This window comes from Convolutriloba macropyga, chromosome 11 (genome assembly GCF_964194025.1).
Source record: "Convolutriloba macropyga chromosome 11, txConMacr16.3, whole genome shotgun sequence".
Lineage (NCBI taxonomy): Eukaryota > Metazoa > Xenacoelomorpha > Acoela > Convolutidae > Convolutriloba > Convolutriloba macropyga.
In genome coordinates, this window is record NC_134478.1 from 18,509,977 (window position 1) to 18,532,080 (window position 22,104).

At 34.0% G+C, this 22,104-nt stretch overlaps 1 protein-coding gene across 1 annotated transcript in view; it reads right to left on the reverse strand.

Moving 5' to 3' along the window:
- The window catches only part of LOC142349682 (uncharacterized), a 146,247-nt gene extending 128,527 nt beyond the window's left edge, over positions 1-17,720 (reverse strand). Inside the window, exons 1-5 of the mRNA XM_075401409.1 lie at positions 17,481-17,720; positions 13,215-13,505; positions 4,372-4,506; positions 3,585-3,749; positions 1,407-1,568 (exon numbers count right to left, since the gene is read on the reverse strand). Coding sequence (XP_075257524.1) covers positions 1,407-1,568; positions 3,585-3,749; positions 4,372-4,506; positions 13,215-13,505; positions 17,481-17,574 — 847 coding nt within the window. The 5' untranslated portion in view covers positions 17,575-17,720. The remainder of the gene's footprint in view (positions 1-1,406; positions 1,569-3,584; positions 3,750-4,371; positions 4,507-13,214; positions 13,506-17,480) is intronic.
- Between the last annotated feature and the right edge of the window lie 4,384 nt (positions 17,721-22,104).

Sequence of the window (22,104 nt, forward strand, 5' to 3'; positions counted from 1 at the left end):
ATTTTGCTACGAGTTGAAATTATGACCCTTTATTAAGAACTTGCAGCATCATTCAAGGCTAAATTTAGTCTAATCGCGTTTTTTTTTATCTTTTAATAGATATTGGGGCTGTTTTTTTGTCTTTAAGTTTCTTTTATGTTAATTATTAGAAAGTCATTACAGCGGAATTAATTCAAAGTTTTGTTCAATTAATGAGATATCACATTCAGGTGAAAAGGGGCAATTGAACACATATTGCTTTTTTCAGTTAAAAGCTCACTGTTTTCAGGACTCGAGCACAGTTTGCGTAAAATTGTTTTCGAACTTTAGTTGTTCATTAGTTTATTTTGTTGTTTATTAGTTGTTCTTTTGTCATTATATTGCTTGTTCTCACTGTTGAGAGTTTTTTTGGCATTGTACGAGCTCAATTTACCTGTTGCAATTTACCACTCTGTAGCTTAGTAGCATTAGTGACTGGTTGCTTTTCCATTCGGTAATATTCTTTTTTCACTTTTCTGGTACAAAATTCAACTTTTATCAATCAAAATAGCCGTTTTGTTTAAACTAACGGTTTTCTGGCTTTGGTTCTACTGGCTTTTACATCAATTTTATGATATTGGAATAGGTGCCCACGTTTGAGTTTATCTTTAGTAACTTCTCACAAAAACACAATGAATATAAAATCAACAGGCGCTCAACAAAGATCCATTTAAGAATACGTAATTTTTGATCAGTTAATAGCTTTCAATTTTATTGGCTTGGACACTGATTTTCAGCAAAATTTATAATGTTGCTAGTACTTTTCGTTCTTTTATTAGTCTTAGGTAATTTCTGGACAACGAAAGGTCTCAAGGGCTGACTATGGATTTCTAGCTGAACCTATTTAATAATTTCAGCCGATAGCTAACTGTTTTAATGTTTTTGAAATTACTTTTTTTTAAAAAAACGTATTAACGTTTTGTAACTTCGCCTTTTCTAGTTTTTTCGCCTAGTAGCTACCTCGTCTCTTTTTGCATGTATTTTCTACTGAAGTACAAGTTAATTTGGTTAATTTAGAATTTATGTGATACTATTTTGACTTTGTTAGGCGTTTTTTCTTTTAAAAAATAGGCATTGAGCTTTGGTCGTAATTAATGTTTGTTCTGGTGTTTGCCTTGTCTCGTAGTCTCGTCAGAGGCATATATCATCTGCACTCTTAAGCGGCATTGTTTACTTCAATGGTTTAACTTGAAGTAATTTTTTCATACATCACTTATTTTCGAAAAAGAGGTATATTTTCGATAGTTTTCTATCTCTTCCTTATTTGGAAGACTATTAATTCAAAGATGTGGATGAGCGGGGTCGGAACATTATGTCCCAACACACATTACCGAGCCTCATTGTCTTTGCTTGAGTTTCAAATTACACACCAATCTATAAATACTCACCACAGTCAGTGGAGTTGGAAGTGACGTCAGTGATGAATTGTCTATCTCTGTAAAGTTTGTAAGTGATTCCAGGCTTTCCAAGATGTGCCATGTCTCCAGAGAAAGAGATGCATGACTGGGTGGTACTCTCGTCAGGCAGTAGGATCGACGATGCCTCGGGTGCTGAATTAAGTCAATTAGCGTAAGTTGAAAAGATCTGTGTTTTTTATTCATTTTTAAGAGATGCATATTTATGAAATACATGGTCAACAGATAATCTGATGTTTAATATGATGAATCAGATTCAAAATCTCACATTTTTATTTTGACAAATTTGAAAAGAAAATTATTAATTGCAGCCTATAGTACCTCACGAGACGAGACTTCAAATTTATTAAGGCTCGTGGTGGTTAATATCGCTGTTACTACTTTGATGTCATTACCGTGATTCTTTACCAACTCTGATTTAATACTGCTCCTGTTAATGTTATTTACCGTAAACTGTGGAATATTTCATCAGGTTGAGTTCCAGACCCAAATTTGCTTCTGATCAGACATTCCAGACCGAAATTATCTCTGATCAGAATTTCCAGACGGAAATTCACCCTGATCAGACTTTCCAGACCCAAGTGACCTCTGATCAGACTTTCCAGACACAGAAGGTCTCTGACCAGACATTTCAGACCGAAGGTGTTTTGATCAGACCATCTTCAGACCATCGTCCAGACTCAAATTCAGACCATTGCCCAGACCTTAATCAGACTATGATCAGACTCAAATGCGCTCGAAGAGGTTATGATCAGACCCAGTTGCGCTAGAAGTATTTATGATCAGACCCAGTTGCGCTTGCAGCTATTTATGATCAGACTGAAGTGCGCTCCAAACCGGTTCTGATCAGACTCAAGTGCGCTCGAAATAGTCTGATCAGAGACATATTTTACTTATGAAAAGATCTCCTAATTTTGCCATAATATATTCATTTCATAAAAACTGATGTTTGCAGTATTTAATTCATCTAAGGAAAAATCAATTTTAAAAGTTTTGCTAAAGAAAACGAAACCCAACTGTTGAGAACAAATTTTATTTAGTGTACCGATTAGTTTATAATGCTGACTCAATGGATGAGTTAAGACAGCTTTCCATAAGAAACGTCGTGGTCTCCAGTTGATCAAAATTTCTTCTAAAGGGGACCGGCCTCAGCTATCTGCTGGACTCTTTTTTCTGATCAGAGCTATCGGACTTTGGATGAGTCTCTGATCAGAAAGCTGCTTTTTGGCTGCCTCTTGGCAGAGCCAACATCTTTCAGTAAAAAAACAAAACAAAATGAAAAAATAATGCGCTCGAAATGGTCCCTGATCAGACCCAATTGCGTTTGAAGACATTTATGATTAGATCCAATTGCGCTCGAAGTCGCCTCTGATCAGACAAAAGTGCGCTCGAATCCGCCTATGATCAGACCCAATTGCGCTCGAAATTGCCTCTGATCAGACAAAAGTGCGCTCGAATCCGCCTATGATCAGAATTTTCAGACCAAAATGACCTCTGATCAGACCATCTCCAGACCATGATCAGACCGTAGTGCGCTCGAACTTCCGAAAAGACCCTGTAATTTCGGTCTGGGAACACACGGGTGTGCGCTCGACTGGGTCTGATCAGAAGTCAATTTGGGTCGGACCTCAACCTGGGATTGGTTTTCATAATTTCCGAGGCTCACTTTGTGAGTGGCAGCTCTCGCCTTTGACAACAATTGAAAAAAAATTATGGAAGCGGTCTCATATTTGGTCAGCTATTTACTGCAATGAACCTAATAAGCAGTTTACTCAGTTGGGTAGGCTAAGTCAATGAGTCTTCGGCAAAGACAGGAAAAATCTAGAGACTGAAATTGGGACGCAACAGGTCTGAAAGTTGACAAGAAAAGAGCTTTGATGCATAAATTGTTAAAAAGCATGTGCTTTCTCTGACTCAAGGTTGATTGGAAACTAAACTGTTAGGCATTGGGGTGAAAAACCCAAAAAATGGTAACGTCAGTAGAAACTGAGTGAATATCATTCAAAGTCTTCAATGTTTATGTAAGGTTGCAAATTAAGATTGTTGAATGAAAGATCTAATAGGGAAAACTTTTATGATTGAAGAATTTTGTAAAAAACGAACAAACCTAAATATTGCAGGATAAAAAATGTGAGATCCTAGATATGATACCTGTATAAGATGTGATTGTTGACGCTGTCCCTAACAAGTCAGTATTGGATGAGGCGGGGGATCCAGCACAGCCTGCCTCTTTAGGGTATACTTGTATCACCCAGTAGCTGTAGGCAGAAGCTCCAGCCAAGTTCACAGTCGCTTCTCTAGCATGTGAACTGGATGCTGTAACCACAATACAGGACCAAATGAAACAAAATTTGAAATCTTTTTTGAAAGATCTTGTCACGAATTTTGGACGAGAAAACGTCAAGATATGTCAAAACTTGCAAAATCTTTGCATCCGTGTCAAGAAGATGAAAAAATAGCGTTAAAAGGTCTTGATAAGATATCTCAAGGTTTGTGATCTTGCACGTCTTGGCTGGCAATTTCAAGTGTCTTTTCACTTGGAAGGCTTAGATAAACAGCTACTGCAGGCCAGTTTTCTATGCAACGTTATTGAACTTTCGAAAAAATTTTCTTGACAGTTGTGGAGATATTTATGCCGACAATTTTTGTGATTTTAAATATGAATTGCTACCTTAATCAGCATTTAGAAAATTTACTTGAACTGACTTAGCGCCTGAGAACTAATTAAGCGTTCAGTAGATTTACTAGTCTAGAAAAGCTCAAATTCAAATAAAGCAGATTGAGAACGGGCATAATTGAAGTAAACATCTCGGACTAAATATATCCTTTTTTATATTTCACAAAGATCTCCCACGTCAAACCGTCAAATGAGCTACAATCTATGAAATAATTGTTTAAAAGAACAATTGGTAGATAGCTTGTAGTAGAGGTTTTGTACCTGTGTTGAGGGTTCCGTTCACGTATATGTCGAATTCTTCGCCAGTTCCAGGGTCGTTTGCATTTGGATGAAAATATACAATGATAGTGTCCAAATCCACAGGATAGTAGCCCACAGATGAGAGGGCTGCCGGCTCTGGTTAAAAAGAACAGATTCAGCGTCTGATACGAGAAAAACCATTCAGTTTCAAAACTATCGCCGATTTCATAGTTTGTATTTTTGATCTTTGAAACATACATATTTTACATAGAAAATGTTAAATGCACGAATTTAAGATTAAATGTAGCTATTAGAAAACACACCACATACCAATCAATTGAAAAAAGCTTAACTCAGTTTTTTTGTTTGCAACTCAGTGTTCGAGTTCGATGGGAGAGCATTTTTTCGGTTTCGAAGAATACAAAGCGTAAATTACTAAAATCATGGACAGATATGGGTCACTATTAATCCCATTTGATAAAATTCGAATACATTTTGGGCTTTTTTGACATTTTTTCGATTTTGTCCAATTTGCTATCTAGACCATATGGGAGAAAACGACAAGTCCATGGATTAATCTATAGCTATTTGTTTTTGTTCGAATTGAGAAACTTAAGATGACCCTATTTTTCATCTATTGTGATTCATCTCCCTTCTTAGAGTGCATAGTAACTTCAGAATCCAAATTTAGCCTAATTTATCACTTCGATCACTTTTATCCACGCTTGAAAAAATTTTATTGACAAATGTAAAAAGATCGGAAGACTGTCTGAATCTAGAATTCAACTTCAGCAAAAAAAAGTGTTTTTCGTTTTAAAAAATATGATTCCATACATTAAGATTTTGATGCATCTTGACAAATTTACCCATCAATCATTACAGTTACTCAACTTTTTTTATTTCTACTGTTGCATTTTAATCTTTTGAGAAACAAGATCAAATTTATTTGCGCTATCTCCATGGATAATTGTTTACTTTTCAATGTTTTGCGGAAAAGTTGGCAAGTTTCAAATACAGAATCCAAACAGACAGTTCATAACGCCTAAAAGTATGCATAAAAGTACATAAAAGTACATAAAAGTACATTCAACGTTTTGTATTTCGAATGACAAACTATACTCTAATTTATTAATGTTTTGTAATCAAATGCTTTTAAACTTGAATGTATTTGATGTCCAAGCATTTCAAATCTTTGACCTCTTAAGCATTTTAGCGAATATTTTGTTGATTTTTAATTCGAACTTCTGCAATCAAATAATGACTCGTTCAGCTGTATCGAAATTATTTCAGCTGTAATGTTATGATTCATCAAAATTTGTTGACAATAGTTCCCACTCTTAGCAACTTAAATCCAAGCAGAATTGGGATCTCTAAGATTCGAAATTTTTTTGGAAATTTTGGAAATAGTTTTTTGGAAACAGATTTTTCTACACCTATCCAGCTACCACTTTAAAACGAGCAAAAAAAATTACGAAGAAGAATATATTTAAGTGTGAACGTTCTTATGGAACAGTTATAGTGCTTAAAAATGAAAAGAATGGAAAAATCTATGAAAAAATGACATTTGTCACAAAAATCTTATATTCAAGTGCAACTGAAATCGTACCGTAAAAGAAGAATGGTTGAAGTTCACTCAGAAAAATGGAAAAAAGGTCGTATTATTGTAAAAAGAAAAAAAGTTTTTAGTGGAACTAAAAACTGCAAAAACTTCACATTTTAATTAGCATCTTGACCAGTTAAAAAGAACATAGTTTCTGTACCAGTGAGCGTTGCTAGGAAAAATGCGTTATTGCTTAGACTTTCCTTTAAAAAAAATGCCAAAAAATAATTCACGGTAGGCTTAAAATTTCATCCAAAAACACTTGTAGAGTCAGGTTTAAATCAAGTCACTTGATATTTTCAGAGCACCTCAACAAATTAAACAACTTAACAGAAATCATTGTAGTTTTTTTCCATATTTTTCTAACCAATCAGTAAAACTGGACTCCAGTGACATTTGAAAATTTACTAACCAGTCAAAAAAGAAAGTAGATGAATTATATAAGACGGTTATCGTATCTTAAGAAGGATTGAAGTTAAGCAAAACACAAAACAGTCGTCTCCTGGAATCGGTACAACAATTGATTGTTATCAATTTACTGAACCAAATAAAGAACAAGTTTCAGATCTTTAAAACTTTCTGAACATCAACAAGAGAAGCTTCTTTCGTTTATTAGATACAGTGTCTTGAATAGTGCAGGCCGAAAACCCTTAACCTCCACTCAACTCACCAAATCTTCCAATGTTTGAAAATTTAACACAGATATGCAAAAACGGATGTGCTTTGTTGCATCTATTTACTCACAAACTTTTAAAACAGCAAACTTTTAGAAAATTGTTGTAAAAACCAAGTATCAGGTGGCCTTCATTTAATTATGAACTGCAGGTTTTGTAGAGTTTAACGTCTTCCTCACATTGAGTTTTGAAACGTATGGTTCACATTTTTGTTCCGACCCCTCTTGAGGGGGGGGGGAACTATATACTCAAATGGGTTTTTTTTTTGTTCAGTCAATTTTGGCCGATCGATATATTCATAGTAGAGAGTTGAGACTGGTATCATTAGAAAGCTTGTCCACCGTAGGATATGGAATTAAAAAGATTTTTTTAATTTTCGTTTTTGACAGGGAGATATCGAGGATTAAACTTTCGAGAAAATAGAGTGAATTCTTATGACTTCATTCACCTTTTTTCGGAATTTTTGACTAAAATTTCGCAAATTTTGATAAAATTTAATAAAATTTCTCGAGAAAATGTTGTTGATTTTACGTTTAAAGACAAAATACATTGCCGTCTCTTTTCATTGAAATTTTTTTGTCACAAATTCCGGCTAAAAGTTTCACAAAATTCAGACTTTTTCATCAAAAATAGCACGAAATAAGATTCTTTAGTCCACTCTCATTAAATTTGCAGGAAGTGCACACCCAAACACCACTAACATAATCTTTGTACACTGAACAAGAGGTTAATTCCACTTCAACTTCCGTTGAGAAGGCTCTGTGAATAAAACTTTGCCGTTTTCTGCTAACTTTATTCGTTGATTATCAAAAACCCAGCATTTAATTTTGATTTTTTAACAAACAAAATATCTATATCAAGGACATTCTGAAAATTAAATATTCCTAATGGACAATCAGCATTAGCAGGACTAGTTCTGTACCAATCTTGGACCGTTACAATCCAAAAATAATTTGGATTGTAATCAGTTTTTTGTAAAAAAAAATCGATCTTTTCTATATTAATTAAACAACGGAACATTTCAAATCAGAGCTCACTAGTGATAGGTCCTATTGGCTTCCTAATTAGCTCGAAATTATTTTATTTAGTTGATTTCTTGAAAGCTTTTGGTCATTTTGACTTTTGGTCATTTTAAAATATTTGATTTTTAAATAAAAAATGGCTTATTGAACTTTGCCTCCATTTTTCTCTTAATTTGGTCAACTTGTTGTTTAGTGTCGGCAATCAAAGCGAGCTCCTACTTTCTGCTGAATTCAAATTTAGTCTTTATTGCGGTTTTACGCCCTAAATTAAGGTGTCCTGGCTTTGATACTATTAGATTTCACATTTTTTTTTTAATTTTTAGGTATTTGCCCATTTTTCATGTTTTCTAGTTTTGTCAAACTATCACGTTAATGTCAGTTCATATATCACATTTTTCTTGTTCAAAATAACGCCCAACTGATTAAATTTAAATCCTTAAAGACATAGATTGTAGTTCTTTACCGCTTCGACAATACTTTCTCGAAGAATTTTCAATGAATTTTTTAAATTTTTTCTTTAACTGTCGTTTTTAATTTGTCTTTTTAGTCTTATTTAATTTCTTGTACAATGACCCGGTTTTATTGAATTGGTTTTTTCTGGAAGAGTAGATGAGCCGATGTTCTGATATTAGAAGATAGATAATGGCTTCCATGACTTTGAAAACAAATGTTTTCCAAAATGAAAAAAAAAAACATTTCAACTTCGCAATTTTGTTTGTTTTATTGTCTGTTTGTTACCTAGTCTCATTAATTAAAATTTACGACTGAAACTTGTCTTGTCAAGGGAAGGTTTCAAAAATGATTGGTGTCACAAAATCTAATGTTTTTAACGAATTCGTTATGACTTTACTGTCTTCGACACGGGATTTTCACAAAAAAAAAGTAAATTAGTTTTTGATTTTTGTCATATTTGACGTTCTTTTTGTAGAAGTAAGACATGTTCTGGATAATTACAGGTCTCATGGGCTTCCTTTGCAAGAATAAATGAACCTATTCAATTTTTTCATTTTGTAATTAATGGCTTTCAAGTGTTTGGAAATAAATTTTTTTCGAAAAACAAGTATTAAATAATTTTGCATTTTTCTTTTTAGTCTAATTGTTACCTAGTTTCATTAAGGAGAGGACACGGGAAGATACATTTCACTGGAAGGTGTCAAAAGGGATTGGTTTCACAAAATCTAATGTTTTAAGAGAATTGGTTATGACTTTACTGGCTTCCACACCAGTTTTTCACAAAAAAAAGTAAAAGAATTTTTGATTTTTGTCATATTTGACGTTCTTTTTGCAAACGTAAGACATATTCTGGATAGTTGCAAGTCTCGAGGGTTTCCTTTGGAGGAATGGACGAACCTATTCAACTTTTTAATTTTGTAATTAATGGCTTTCATGTCTTTGGAAGTAAATTTTTTTCGAAAAACAAGTATTACATAATTTTGCATTTTTCTTTTTGTCTAATTGTTGCTTATTTTCATTAATGAGCAGCCAGATAACACATTATTGGTGTTCGACGAAGGTGCAATCGAACATATTTTGGGGGCCAAAGAATGGCTTTACGGCTTCCAAAGCATTTTCTGGCAAGTTTTAATTGATTTTAAGATTGTAGTCTATTTGTTGTTCTTTTTGTAACTGCATAAAAAATTGAATACCAAGAGTTCTTTATTCCATTCTTTAGATTTCTTTAGAAGAATTGGTAACTGTAAACCCATGGGATATTATAGTTGATTCTTAATGGTTTTCATTACTCTGAAATTAATTGTTTTTTTTTTAAATTCAGCGAATTTTCTAACTTTAAGGTTTCTGTTCTTTTTGTCTAATTGTTACCAAGTTTTATTATGAACTGGTGAATAACCATATTTTTCTGGTGATTTACAAGTTATTTTGTTTATTTTCAGTTTTATCTGACGCTATTTTGACTTTCTTATTAAATTTTGTTTTTTAAAACGGACATAAATTTTTTGATGTAATTAATGTTTGCTGTTGTTGTTTGATTTTGACGTTCGCCTTCACTCGTTTTCTTAATATCGGCATATCTCATAAACCTAATGCATCATTTTTCATCCACTGAGTTTTTTGCTATGGAGGCTATCTTTTCGTTCATACACCAATTTTTTTTAAGAGTACTTGAATTTTTTGTGTTTTTCTATCTGTTCCTCATTTGGTAAACAATTATGCCAAAATTGTGGATGAGCGGGGTCGGATCCTTATGTGCAATCGCACATTACCGAGCCCCCTTGTCTCTTTTAATGTCTAAATAACATTGTGTGTACTTTTCACTCATGGATCAACTGTCATAGTGTAAAGTTAATGAGTTAGAGGTTGTTCAGTAAGAAAATTGAGTTTCCTATATGTAATTCACGAATACTTAAGCCATCAGAGAATAGTTGAATCGTACAGAAACACGGATCTGTTATTTTTCCGATTAAAGGCTTTGGATTGGTTAAGCGCTGAGTTTGCACGGATAATTTTTCCTTGACACTGCATAATGTATAGTTATAAAATCAACATCGTACAAGTATATTTCCGACAAAAAAGCGTAAAGTGTGTGCTCTCAAGATGAAAAGCGCGATGTTATTTAAATCGCTTTGAAAAACAAGTGAAATTTTACATTTGGAATTCTGAAATTTCTTTCCTCATTTTATAATTCCACATTTTTTGGCATAGGCTAAAGTCTGTTCGGACAGTTGAGGAACACTAAATTTAATGTTAATTGTTTATAAGGTTTAACTTTGGCTACTGATTTTTTCTCAATAGTGACCGCAAGTTCTGGAAATGCTTTTTAACAAAACAGCACGTCTAAGCAAAACTTACCACTTTGCTGTGTTTAAATTTAATCTTTGTTTTGATCTAAGTAGTTTTTCCAAGAATTTCAAATCACTCCCATAAAAAGTTTCGCAACGGAAACGAATGAAACTGTTATGTTGGGATAGAAAACTTTCAACTTTAAGTTTTAAAGTTTAAGTGACTAATAATTTTTTCAACGTCTGCTTGAACTCAAATGACACCAAATTGTTCAAGAAAGTTTGTCAACTGCATTTCGAAAAAAAACTTTTTGAATGTTCAATTATTTCACAATCTCAGACTGTTCTCCTAGCCTTGGATTCGCCAAGAAATTAAAAGAGGAACGTGATTGCTTACTCTTGAACCACCACTCTGATCATATACATGAATACACGAATAAAAATAATCTTTCATTTTTCGTTCTATCATCCAATCGTACACAAATAACTACATTTTTAGAAATATACATACGAACAAACATACCTAAACAGATCGAAATATACATAACAACATATGTATATGCAGCAGAAGACATGTACATGACATTAAACTTTATAGCTGGAAATGACACCAAATTGTTCAAGAAAATTTGTCGATTGCATTTTGAAAAGAAAATACTTTTTGAATGTTCAAAATATGTTACTTGAGCAAAAAATGTTTTTGACTGTTCTTCTATTGCTCAAGTCCCATTTCAAACCATTTAAAATCTGACTTTTCTACCGTCCATTTGCTATGCTGAGGAAACTGAAGTGAAGAAAAAAGTCACTTTTGAGTGCTTTCATAGCTCAAGTTCCATTGCAATCCTTTTCAGGACCTCACTTTTTGCCATTAGTTTTTTTTTGAAAAAACTGAATTTCTTCAATGTTTCAGCCCACATACTGCCTAATTGAGAGAGAGGCGAAGTCATTCTGGGGTACTTTTATATCCTAAAATCCATTTAAGACTAATTTAGGACCCAAATTATCTAACGAAAACATGTTAAAATTTGTCAATTTTTTTAACACGATTCGGACCTCTTGTTATTTTGATGAAAAGCCGAGGCCGACAAAAATCAATTTTGATTGCTCTTTTATAGTGCAAAATCCATTTGAGACCGTTTTATGACCCACCTTTTTTTTCCAAAACAATTTTTTAATTTTTTACATGCTACTGACCTGTTGCTACTTAGATGAAAAAAAAACTGAAGTCAACATAAAGTCCTTTTTGAGTGCTCATTTGAAAATTTGAAAAATTTTGCGGCTTCAACCCTTAAAATTCGCAAGCGAAAAAAATATTGAAGCAAAAAAAATCACTTTGCGTGCTCTTCTATAGCGCAAAGTCCATTTCAGACAATATTAGGATCGGATTTTTTCTCCTAAACTTTTTGAAAATTTTGAAACTTTCCACTTTTCCAATCCCCCATCTGTCTAAAGTGAAAAAAAATGAAGTCAACCAAAAATATTTCTGAGTGCTCCTTTATAGCACAAATCCAATTTCAGATCAGGACTCCAAAAAATTTTCAAAAATTGAAAGTTTGAAATTTTTCCAAGTATGCATCCTATGTCTCTAAGACGGGAAAGTTTTAAGTTACTACAACAAAGCTATAACCGGAATCTAAGAACTCAGTAATACATGTTCTTTCTCCTGCAGTAAACATTGCAACAGCTGCCATTTGATTGTAGGACAGGGGGTCAGTCGGGAGGAAGCTCCCAAACTGGTGAAGCTTAACCAAAAAACTTAATTTCACTGGGAGAAAATCGGTTTTTCGGGGGTAGAAATCTATGTGGGGGGTCCGAACCCTCCCCCTTCTACAGTCATATTGCGGATTCCTATACTACTCACGCCTTTGGCTATTTGACAACTACCGCTCGAAAAATAATTTGAAATAATATTAAAATTAGCCTGCAGAAAAAACCCGGCCGATGCACACATCTTATTGCGCTAGGTCTCATCAATGTGTTCAAAATTTAATCACATCCTTTTGCGAAAAAACGTGCTGAATAACCCAATAAACGACAACAAAAAGATGCGCAACCACTTAATTCCGAGGCGGTATCTTCTATGTGGAAAAAAAAACGTAAAATAAGGAAAACAAATATTTTCCCTTAGTGTCATTTACTCTCGGCAACGCCGTTCAGCATATACATGAACAAGTTAACCCTCATATCAAACGCTATCAAAATTACATCCTATGCTGACAACAAAATTTAACCACGCTAAACTCACAACCAAACAAGCGTCGAGACCGAATATTTTTCTATCCAAACCAGCACTACGATTGGCTTTTTATTCAAGCTTCAGCTGAAAAAGCAAACGCAACGGGTTTCTTACAACCTGGAGCAAAGGTGAAAGTACAAATTTAAATTGCTGCAATTTCCAAAACTTTTTAAAAAATGTTTTCAAAAATTGATCAAATTTGTCCAAATTATGACCAAAAAAATCGAATTGTTCTCAAAAACTTTTTTCTGAACAAACTTTTCGCTAATCTAGAGCTTTTGTAGCTAAATCATGGTTGAATGCCTGGGCCTGGACTTTGCAGAACACAAAAAGCTACTTCAGTTTAGCAGCAATAGGCTTTCAGAAACTGCCTTTGATACGGTGAAGGCAAAAACCTAAAATTTTAAGCCAAGTAAAATACGGGTAGGCTCAATTATGCTCCACACAGCTCTCACGATTTGGTTTGACAACGCGTTACTAAATTCCTTTTTTTGGAATATTCAGAAATGAATATTCGATTGTAACTGGGATGTAATAAACATTTGATCTGAAAATTCGGGGTAAGTATATGGGTCATTAAACCAGCAGACTAACTTGTGCAATATATTTGTGTATCCTTTGTTGTTCCGTCCAAAGTAAGAGAGTACTCATATGAGGTTCCGGGTTGAAGTCCCGATCCAGAGCTCCCCAAAAAACCACCATCATCCACAGTTCCAGACAGAAAGGATGCGGGCCCGCCAAAGGAAAATGTCTCGGAAGCAATAAGGATTCCATCCCTGCGGAGTACAAGACTCTTACCGTTTGAGCTTGCCGAATCTCCAGTAACGTTGACGAACTGAACATATAGGGATATGGATGTATCCGTAGATGCAGAGTGCACAATTGCTAAAACCAGAAGTCACAGAACACAAAAAAAATTAAAATTTGGGCGCACTTGGAGGAAGTGAACAGTTATAGTTATTCAGATAATTGGAACGTTTTCCAAATTACGTCAGTTTTCAATGAAACAAAAAATGAAAATCATTTTTTGCTTTTCACGGTCCACGGTAATTGAAGCATCATAGGTTGGTAATCTGTCACAATACGCTGACAAAAAGTATAGTTGACCAAAAATATTGAACTAAAAATTACTTCAAAAAACCAAGAGATCGTGGCTGAAACTTAGCCATGATGAGGTGCTCTATCGGCTAAAAGTGCAAAAGCCAATGCGGGGTCTGTGAAACGGTTTCCATCCACAGACAATTTTACAATTAAAGCCATCCAAATTTTAAATGGTTTTCCTTTTACTTTTTCTGCTTTGATCAACTTTGATCATTTTGTAAACAAAGCCTACTTTCAATCGTTTTACGGCAACAGAAGAAACATTTCATTTTGACAGAAATTACAGCTGCGATCTCCCTGCTTTTAAAAAACGACCATTCTAAATGTTCTTGCCAGACAAATCATCTACACAGTTATTTTGAGGTCAAGAATGAGTTGAGTTGGCGATCGCGTATCCATGTTATTGAAACTTTTGCTGAAATCAATTCAAGCTGTTCAACCTGAAAGTTGTACTTCAACCAAAAACTTCGACAGAAAATTGTAGGTATTTTTCACAGACCATGGATCTTTGTTATCATATAAGACTAATATTCTGCATCTACTGAGCAGTTGAGTGTTTGATTATTTTTAATTTAAGCGGCTAAATAATAGAAAACCGGCAAAACATAAAAAAATAGAAACAGGAATATCTGGCAAAAAAATAATAAAAAAAGTGATGTTATTTTTGTCTTTAATATTAAATTGAACTAATTTATCCTTACTCGCCATGATGACATTTAGAAATATGATAAAACGCTGATTTTCTAATCACTTCTACATCCAAAATGTCTTTTTCATCTGTTTTGATTCTGCAGGGAAGGATAACTTCACTAATTTTCCATTGAAAACACTTGTGATCTTTTCATATAATTTCACAACGACCATTCTACAACACTTTCCGCAAATAACGTGTACAATTTTATCGTAAACGTAGTTGTTTTGAAACAAGTGCTTATTTATGCAAATTCCTCAGCCATAATGAACATTTTGGGCCCCGGCAACTCATTCAAATTGCCGAAGAACACACATTTAAAAATCGAAAATCATTTGGTTTTGGCAAAAGTTCGATGAATGTGAAGACTTTTCACATTCATCGAACAATTCAATCCAAACTGTGTAGAACCCGGGGAGAAACGAAGTTTTAACAGCACAGAATTTCAGACATTAGTTATACGAGAAAATAAGAGATGAACTTCTCACGAGAGCTATATGGTTGAAACCTACGGTGCGTTTTTCATAATTGAATAACATTCTCCTAAGTTGGGCAAAATACAGCAAAAGTGTTACAGGTTTTTTTTACACTTTGCTAAATAAAAAAGCGCTGTATTAATTGTTACTAATCAGTTGGTACTAAGAGCAGGTACCGTCCCTTCCAATGGCTAGATTCAAATTAGTCAGATCTTTGGCATAACAAGGTATAGCGAGCGAGCAGAATATTGCCTGAACTGTTTGCTAGAAATCCTCTCTTCAAACTGATTTATTGATCGAAAAAACATACCAGGCGTTGAGTTAAAAGAGTTTATACACCAACGTCTAGATAACGCTATAATGAAGAAAATTGGTTGTCATTCATAGCTATTATTGTTTTCCTATCGGTTATTACAGAGCTTAGCTTATTTTGAAGTCATTGAAATATCAGAGACGGATAAAGAAATGATTTAAAACTTGAGGCCGATAAAACGCGTGGCCAATAATTAGTACAATAACAGGTAGGGCTAGAAAGATATAATTAGTATAGACATAGGGCTATAAGTTAAACAATGAGATCTGCTTCTAAAAATCGTTTTTTTTAAACAAAATAAATGATCAGCATCTATACCAAAAAAAATTGCTTGTCCTGGAAGTGTTTCCTTTCACCAGGCAGAATGAGACAATTCATTTCTGAGATTTTTAAAATTTTGCAGCGGTATATAGCAACTGTACTGGTTGGGAATAACTCTAATCAAGCTGTATAATTTATTAATATAAACAAAATTTGCTGGAGGAATAGCGGGAGGACCCGTACAGAACTACAAGTCTAAATCAGTACAAGGCATGCCTAAATGCAAGTCTCATACCATTTTTCAGTACTTGGCAAGTCCTGACACAAGTCTTACAAGTCTGGCAAATTTTGTCCAAGACCAGGGTAACACTAGCAACTTGATTCCCAATTGAAACAAAAATGTGCAAAAAAAATTTCGAATTTCAAAATTTGCAAACAAAATTTCGAATTTCGAGTCGAAATTTCGAATTTCAGAAACTTTTTTATCGCGCACAATTTTGGAGTTTATTAATAGAGAGGCAATATAAATACTCCACATGCGTTCAAAACTATCAACTATCACCCCATGAGCTCAGAACAGGCCATAATTAATTCTTTTTAAACAGCTTTTAGCCATTTTAATCAGTTTCAGCCGAGTTACAGCCCCGATATCAGCAAATATTTGTTACTTTCAGATTTCCCAAATGTCGAAAATAGCAAACTGTGGCAAAATAGTTAAAAGGGAGAGCACATTAAGGGTTCCTCGTCTGGCCCGAGGGCCTGTATTACGAAATAAACTCATAATTGACCCAATTTTGGTTCAAAACACTAATGGGGACAAGGGGAATCGGTCCAAAATTTGCGAAGTCTTCCAAGCCCATGCCTCAATTCCAAGTATTCAGTAAGCCAATGCTACCTTCAGTTAGTTCTGCTAGCCCGCGTGGGCTATAAATAAGCGGTTTATAATCAAATAATAGACTGTACGATTTATCATCGATTTTGTGTTATAATCGATTTTAAAATCGATCTCTGCCATTTTTAATGTTTCGGCTTTTTTAGCTATTTTTGACGGTTATTCCGGCTATTTTTGACTGCCAAGACAAGGATTATGACTTGCCAAGTCTTGGTCAAGACATGGATTAAGACTTACCAAGTCTTGGCCGAGACTTGGATTAAGACTTGGCAAGTCTTTGCCAAGAACTGGATATTGAATTGCCACGCCTTGACGAAGAATTGCACAAGACTGAAAAGTCTAGAAAGTGTTACGATCGTAGCTTTGAATCAGTACTGATACCTGCAATTAGACATGCCAAGTACTGATATTGACTCGGCGTTCGGTACGGCGAGACCGTTCGGAAAATTTTTATCAAAACAACAATCTCTGCATCCCAGTTTTTGAAAATTTCTGCAGAAAACTTAGCTTACTTAAAAACAGTTTTGGAACAACATATATGCCTTTCGTTAATTGATTTTAATACATACTCTGCGTTCCTCAGAATCTCGCTAGGGGTCAAAACGCTAGGATGCAAAAAAGTTGTTCTAAAACTATGAAAAGTTTGCCGTCCGACTGTTTTGTTTTTCTTCGTGCGTCAATTTCCTTAAATACTTTTCATTTTTAGATAACACAGCTATAAGTTTTTTTTAAATGTTTTTGATATCTCAACTAGCAGTTTTTCGCAAATTTTAATATCAATTTTGCTTTTAAAACGATACAAGAACGAGAACAAATTATTTACTATCAACTAAACACTTTGGGTATACAAAGGATGCAAAAATCTATCTAATTTTACTTGAGTAAAAAAATACTAAAAATTAATGGAAACGCTGATTTTAATCCACCCACTTGATTCTCTTTTTAATGAAAGCAATTTAAATTTTTTGACAAGCAAATACCAGTGTCATGATTGTATTACCAGAGTAAACTTAAGAATCCTTTTAGCTCCAATTTCTCTAAACAATATTTATCATGTACGCAGCAAATAATTGTCATAATACACTTGATTAAGAAACAACTAACTCCTAAATAACCAATAACTCACTGAAGCTGTCGGACTGTGCACCCACAGAGCAGATTGAATTAAATGTTACCGAGGATAGAAACAGGAGCCAACTTTCCACTCTCCGGATCCTCATTGTGACCAAAAGTTCTTCGTCAAATGTTCTAGCGGCTAATATGAAGTTAACACAATTTTTATCAGAGCACGGTTGAAGCCATTTTTGAACGAGTAAACTTAAGAATAGAAAGCACAACTTATGAGTTGTAAAAGACTTGACAGCAGCGACGCACAAACTGATGTTCAACTTTGGCACAGTTTACATGATAATAAATTCAAAAAGAGACATAATTATACTTTGTACGTCACAAGATAAAGAGCCACAAAGCCGTATATATTCAAATTTAAAATTATTCAATTTGAGACTAAAATTCATAAGACTGCTACCATCTAACGACAATTTGTCTAACGCACGTAGAAGAAGCAGAAACACATCTTGATCGTGAAAACTTGACAAGTGACCACTTGAAATGAGAATTAGTTTTTGTGTTTTAAAGCAAACGCTTTTGTTGTTGGTATGACTTCATTGTTATTTTTTTTTGTTTGTTTATTTTGTTTGGCTGCGCTTAAGTCTTTTGCGGCCATATTCCGATCTTTACACCTTTGAGTACATAAGACACAAATATATAAATGCATGGATATAGATACCTTCACGGGAACATCAGGATAGAATTATGAAGCTTTTCAGTTCATATAGCAGCATCCCAGCGATAATGGAAAAATTATTGTAACGCTATTATTTACTAAAAAGTCATTTACTCAAATATAAGTAAGAGAAAAATGAAATTTTTACTTAATATTTCTATGGTCAAGAATTGCACGATCTAAGCAAGGACGATTGCTGCCAATTCTTATCCTTAATGAAAATTGTTGAAGCAAAAACATACAAACACTGGTTGAAGTAAGGTTGCACCGTTCGATTTAGATATATTTGAATTTTACAAAGTCTCGACACTAGAGTTGTTGAGTTCAAACCATTGAATCGGAAGAGTGGTTCGTTTTCACTGCCACATAACATCAAACGTAAAATATTAATCGGAGAACTATAAGCCCAAGTAGGACTAAATGTTCAGTCAATCTTGACCAACCGATATATAATTATGAGTAAGAATAATTAACCAGCCTGATAATTATTAAGAATAAGACGCCGTCTGATGAAATACAATTCTCATTTGGTTGTCTGATGGAATACTTTTCGCAGACAGCCAAATGAGAATTGAATTCCCCGGATTTGAATTTATCTTTTTGGAGGAGTTATCGAGGTTCAAGTTTGGCCAATTTGAGCATTTTATCGTTGATCCTCAATCATAAATTCAGAAAAAGTAGGTTTAATGTGTACAATAACGTTGTTTGCTTCATTGTTCAAAGCAAATGAAGTGATTCGTTCGTACTATTTCTGCAAACATTTCGGCCCCTTTTTTCGATAAATTAATTAGCTCTTTTGTCATAAAAATTGTCAAGTTGTCTTTATTTGTCAATCATAAAAATCCTTCCCTAAAAACTGCAAACACAATCAAATTCAACTGTCATGATGACTATTTGGGCCTCAACTATCCAAGCAAAAATCATCTGGAATTACAGCCTTGTCAGTTTTCTCTACTGATTTAAATCGATTTTCATTCATTTTGAGCAGAACCTCAGCAATTTTAGCTCTCATTGCGTCTTTCACTCAAATTTTGAGAAGTTCCAGCTTTAATTAATTAAGTTATAGAATAAACAGTAATCGAATTAGCGATTATCAAATTCTGTTTTTCTTTTCAAAGAATTCAAACTTAATTTCAAAGCTATAAACGATAAGATGATGACAAAATATCCGCTCAATGTTCTCAATTTTGTAGCACGTTAGAAAATTCGACCAGAAAAAGAAATATAAATTTGCCAAAATAGTCATGCATTTTGTTTCTAAATGGAGAACATGACAAAAATGAAGTAAAGAAAACAAATAACTCAACTTAATTTTTGACTATCAGCTGTGACATTTAATGTAAAAAAAAAATTAGTCTGTTTCAATTTCTCTATAAACTTCTGGTAGGCTATATATTATTAAAACTACCTATGCTGCAGCATAACATTTTTAGGGTATGTATATGCACAGGTAATATTAAAAATTTGACTAAGTTTTCACACGAATACCAGCCAAGCTTTTTTTGTGCATGCGAAAACCAGAATAATCTGTAAACAAGTACTACATAGGTAGCAATTGTTTATTACCTTTTCCATTCTATGATGGAAAAGGTAAGCTTTTCTTCCAAATCATTTTTCCCCAAACGTAGTCTGTTTGTAAACTCTCAGCAGCTATATGTTCGGTAATTCCAGTTTCTGCCAACATTTCATTCTAAATAAAAACTTAAAATTGGCGGTATCTACTGTTTAAAATTTTTCAGCTGAATTCCTTTTGAGCAAAAAGCTTAAAAAAATACTTCAAAGAAGTTGCTTAAGAGTTTTTTAGAAATAAATTTGAATTGGAAAAAAGCTTTCTCGGAATCAATAAAACATTTGACAGACCTGATTGAAACACCCACAGAAATCTAGAGCGAACGAAAAACTAGATTTCCGAGAACCAGTTTGAGAACAAACACCAACTATGCGATGCGTGCAAAAACGCCTATTTTTGGTGGAGTATATTTACAAAGAGAATACGTACAGAGAATACATACGTACATAAAGAAGGCTCTTGACTTGTCAGGTTGGGATGTCAAAGAAGGCTGTTTCTAAAATACGAAAATCAGTTATAACCGAGAACGGCTGCTATTTCTAAACTTTGATTCAAGGTAGGACAAATTGCGGATTTGAGTTTGATGACAACTTTATTTGCTTCAAAAAACAGTTTGTTTGGATTAGGGAAGTGAGAGCTCCGCGTGTTGTCACTAAAAGGAAAAAAACAATTTAAATATTTACATCAAAAAGGTGCGCTGAAATCACGCATAATTAAGAAAAAGTCCAATTATTATTTGAAAAAGCATAGATTCAGCTTGGTAAATCCGTTTAAGCAGATTTTCACATTTTTGACCAGGATAAAATTTTCAGGCCAAAATGTTGTTCAGACAATAACAATAGATTTAATTTGCTTAGCTAGCTAAACATCCTCATTTATATAAACTAAAAATATTCTGCCCATTTTTATCCGATATTTATTACCTACCACTTCCAATCATCAACTGTCCAAGGTAATTGATATAAAACTAGCACAGCCAAACAGCAAACTAACGCCTAAAATCTTTTTCGTTGTCTAAATCAGGTTAGTTGTCAGCTTTTTATACTCAGCTTGCGTACATGTAATCTTCCACACATCGATTAATAAATCTGTTTACTAGTAAACTGATTCCGGAAATGCTTTAAGTGTATAGTATACAGCCAAAACGACGTTCAAATTAAACTAAAGCAGCAATGCAAGATTAACTTGAAATGTCACTTAAATTTAACTAAGATAATTCCTCGAGTCAATTGATCTCATGTTCGGTTTTAAGTTCGCATTTAATCCCAAGCGCCCCTGATGCGTGGCAATCTCATTCGGCTAGCTTTCGATGACGTGCAGCAATGACTTGCGATCACTTATATCGTCAAAGTATTACATCAGCTAAGTTGCACCAAATAATTAAAAAACTACAATATTATATACATAGCTGGCAGATTGCCGGAAAATAGCCGCCGCTGACGCGCTTGATGCATTTAGGGATTGAAACAGAAAAAGAGAAACAGAAATAAATTAGCCGATTTTCTTGTTTTTATTTTCAGTGTCAAAAGGTGTTGAATTTGGCGTGCAGTTTCAGTTGGATTCTAAAACTATACTTAATTCAGCTTCTAAACTGAAAGCTAATAAGCTTAATACCAATGCCAGCTAGCACTCTAATGAACTTTGATAACCTAATTCTAAATGATTCAATGACCGGGCTTTATCGCTTTATCTCCCGTCTCTTTTGATTTTGATCATTTGACTTTGACAGTATTCACCACATTGCACACAAAAACCACTAGCGAGAAAGAAATTTGGTTCAAAAACTAGGCCTAGAATGAAATATGAATGAATTGTGAGAACCAAATATGCGATCCAAAAAAACGAAAAAAACAGTAAAAATCAAAATGAAATTGCCGCTTGTGAAAAACCTCTAGCGAGAAAGCGAATTTTTGTTCAAACACCGTTTTCTCACTCTGCTTTAAAAATGAAATGAAAGATTCACGTCGCATAACCACTCTCTTTTTCGCTCCACTTCCTGTTTTTGTGTGACCAAAATCGCTACTCCAATTTGACTTCAAAAATCATGAAAATGTGTGAACAGATCTTGAAAAACGAGCGCCCAATACAATTCAAATTCTTTGAATTGTAAAAAAGGAGAGCGTCTAAATAATAGCCGTTGAGAGGCTATGACTTGAAGCAATGACTTGAGATCACTTATATCGTCAAAGTATTACATCAGCTAAGTTGCACCAAATAATTAAAAAACTACAATATTATATACATAGCTGGCAGATTGCCGGAAAATAGCCGCCGCTGACGCGCTTGATGCATTTAGGGATTGAAACAAAAAAAGAGAAACAGAAATAAATTAGCCGATTTTCTTGTTTTTATTTTCAGTGTCAAAAGGTGTTGAATTTGGCGTGCAGTTTCAGT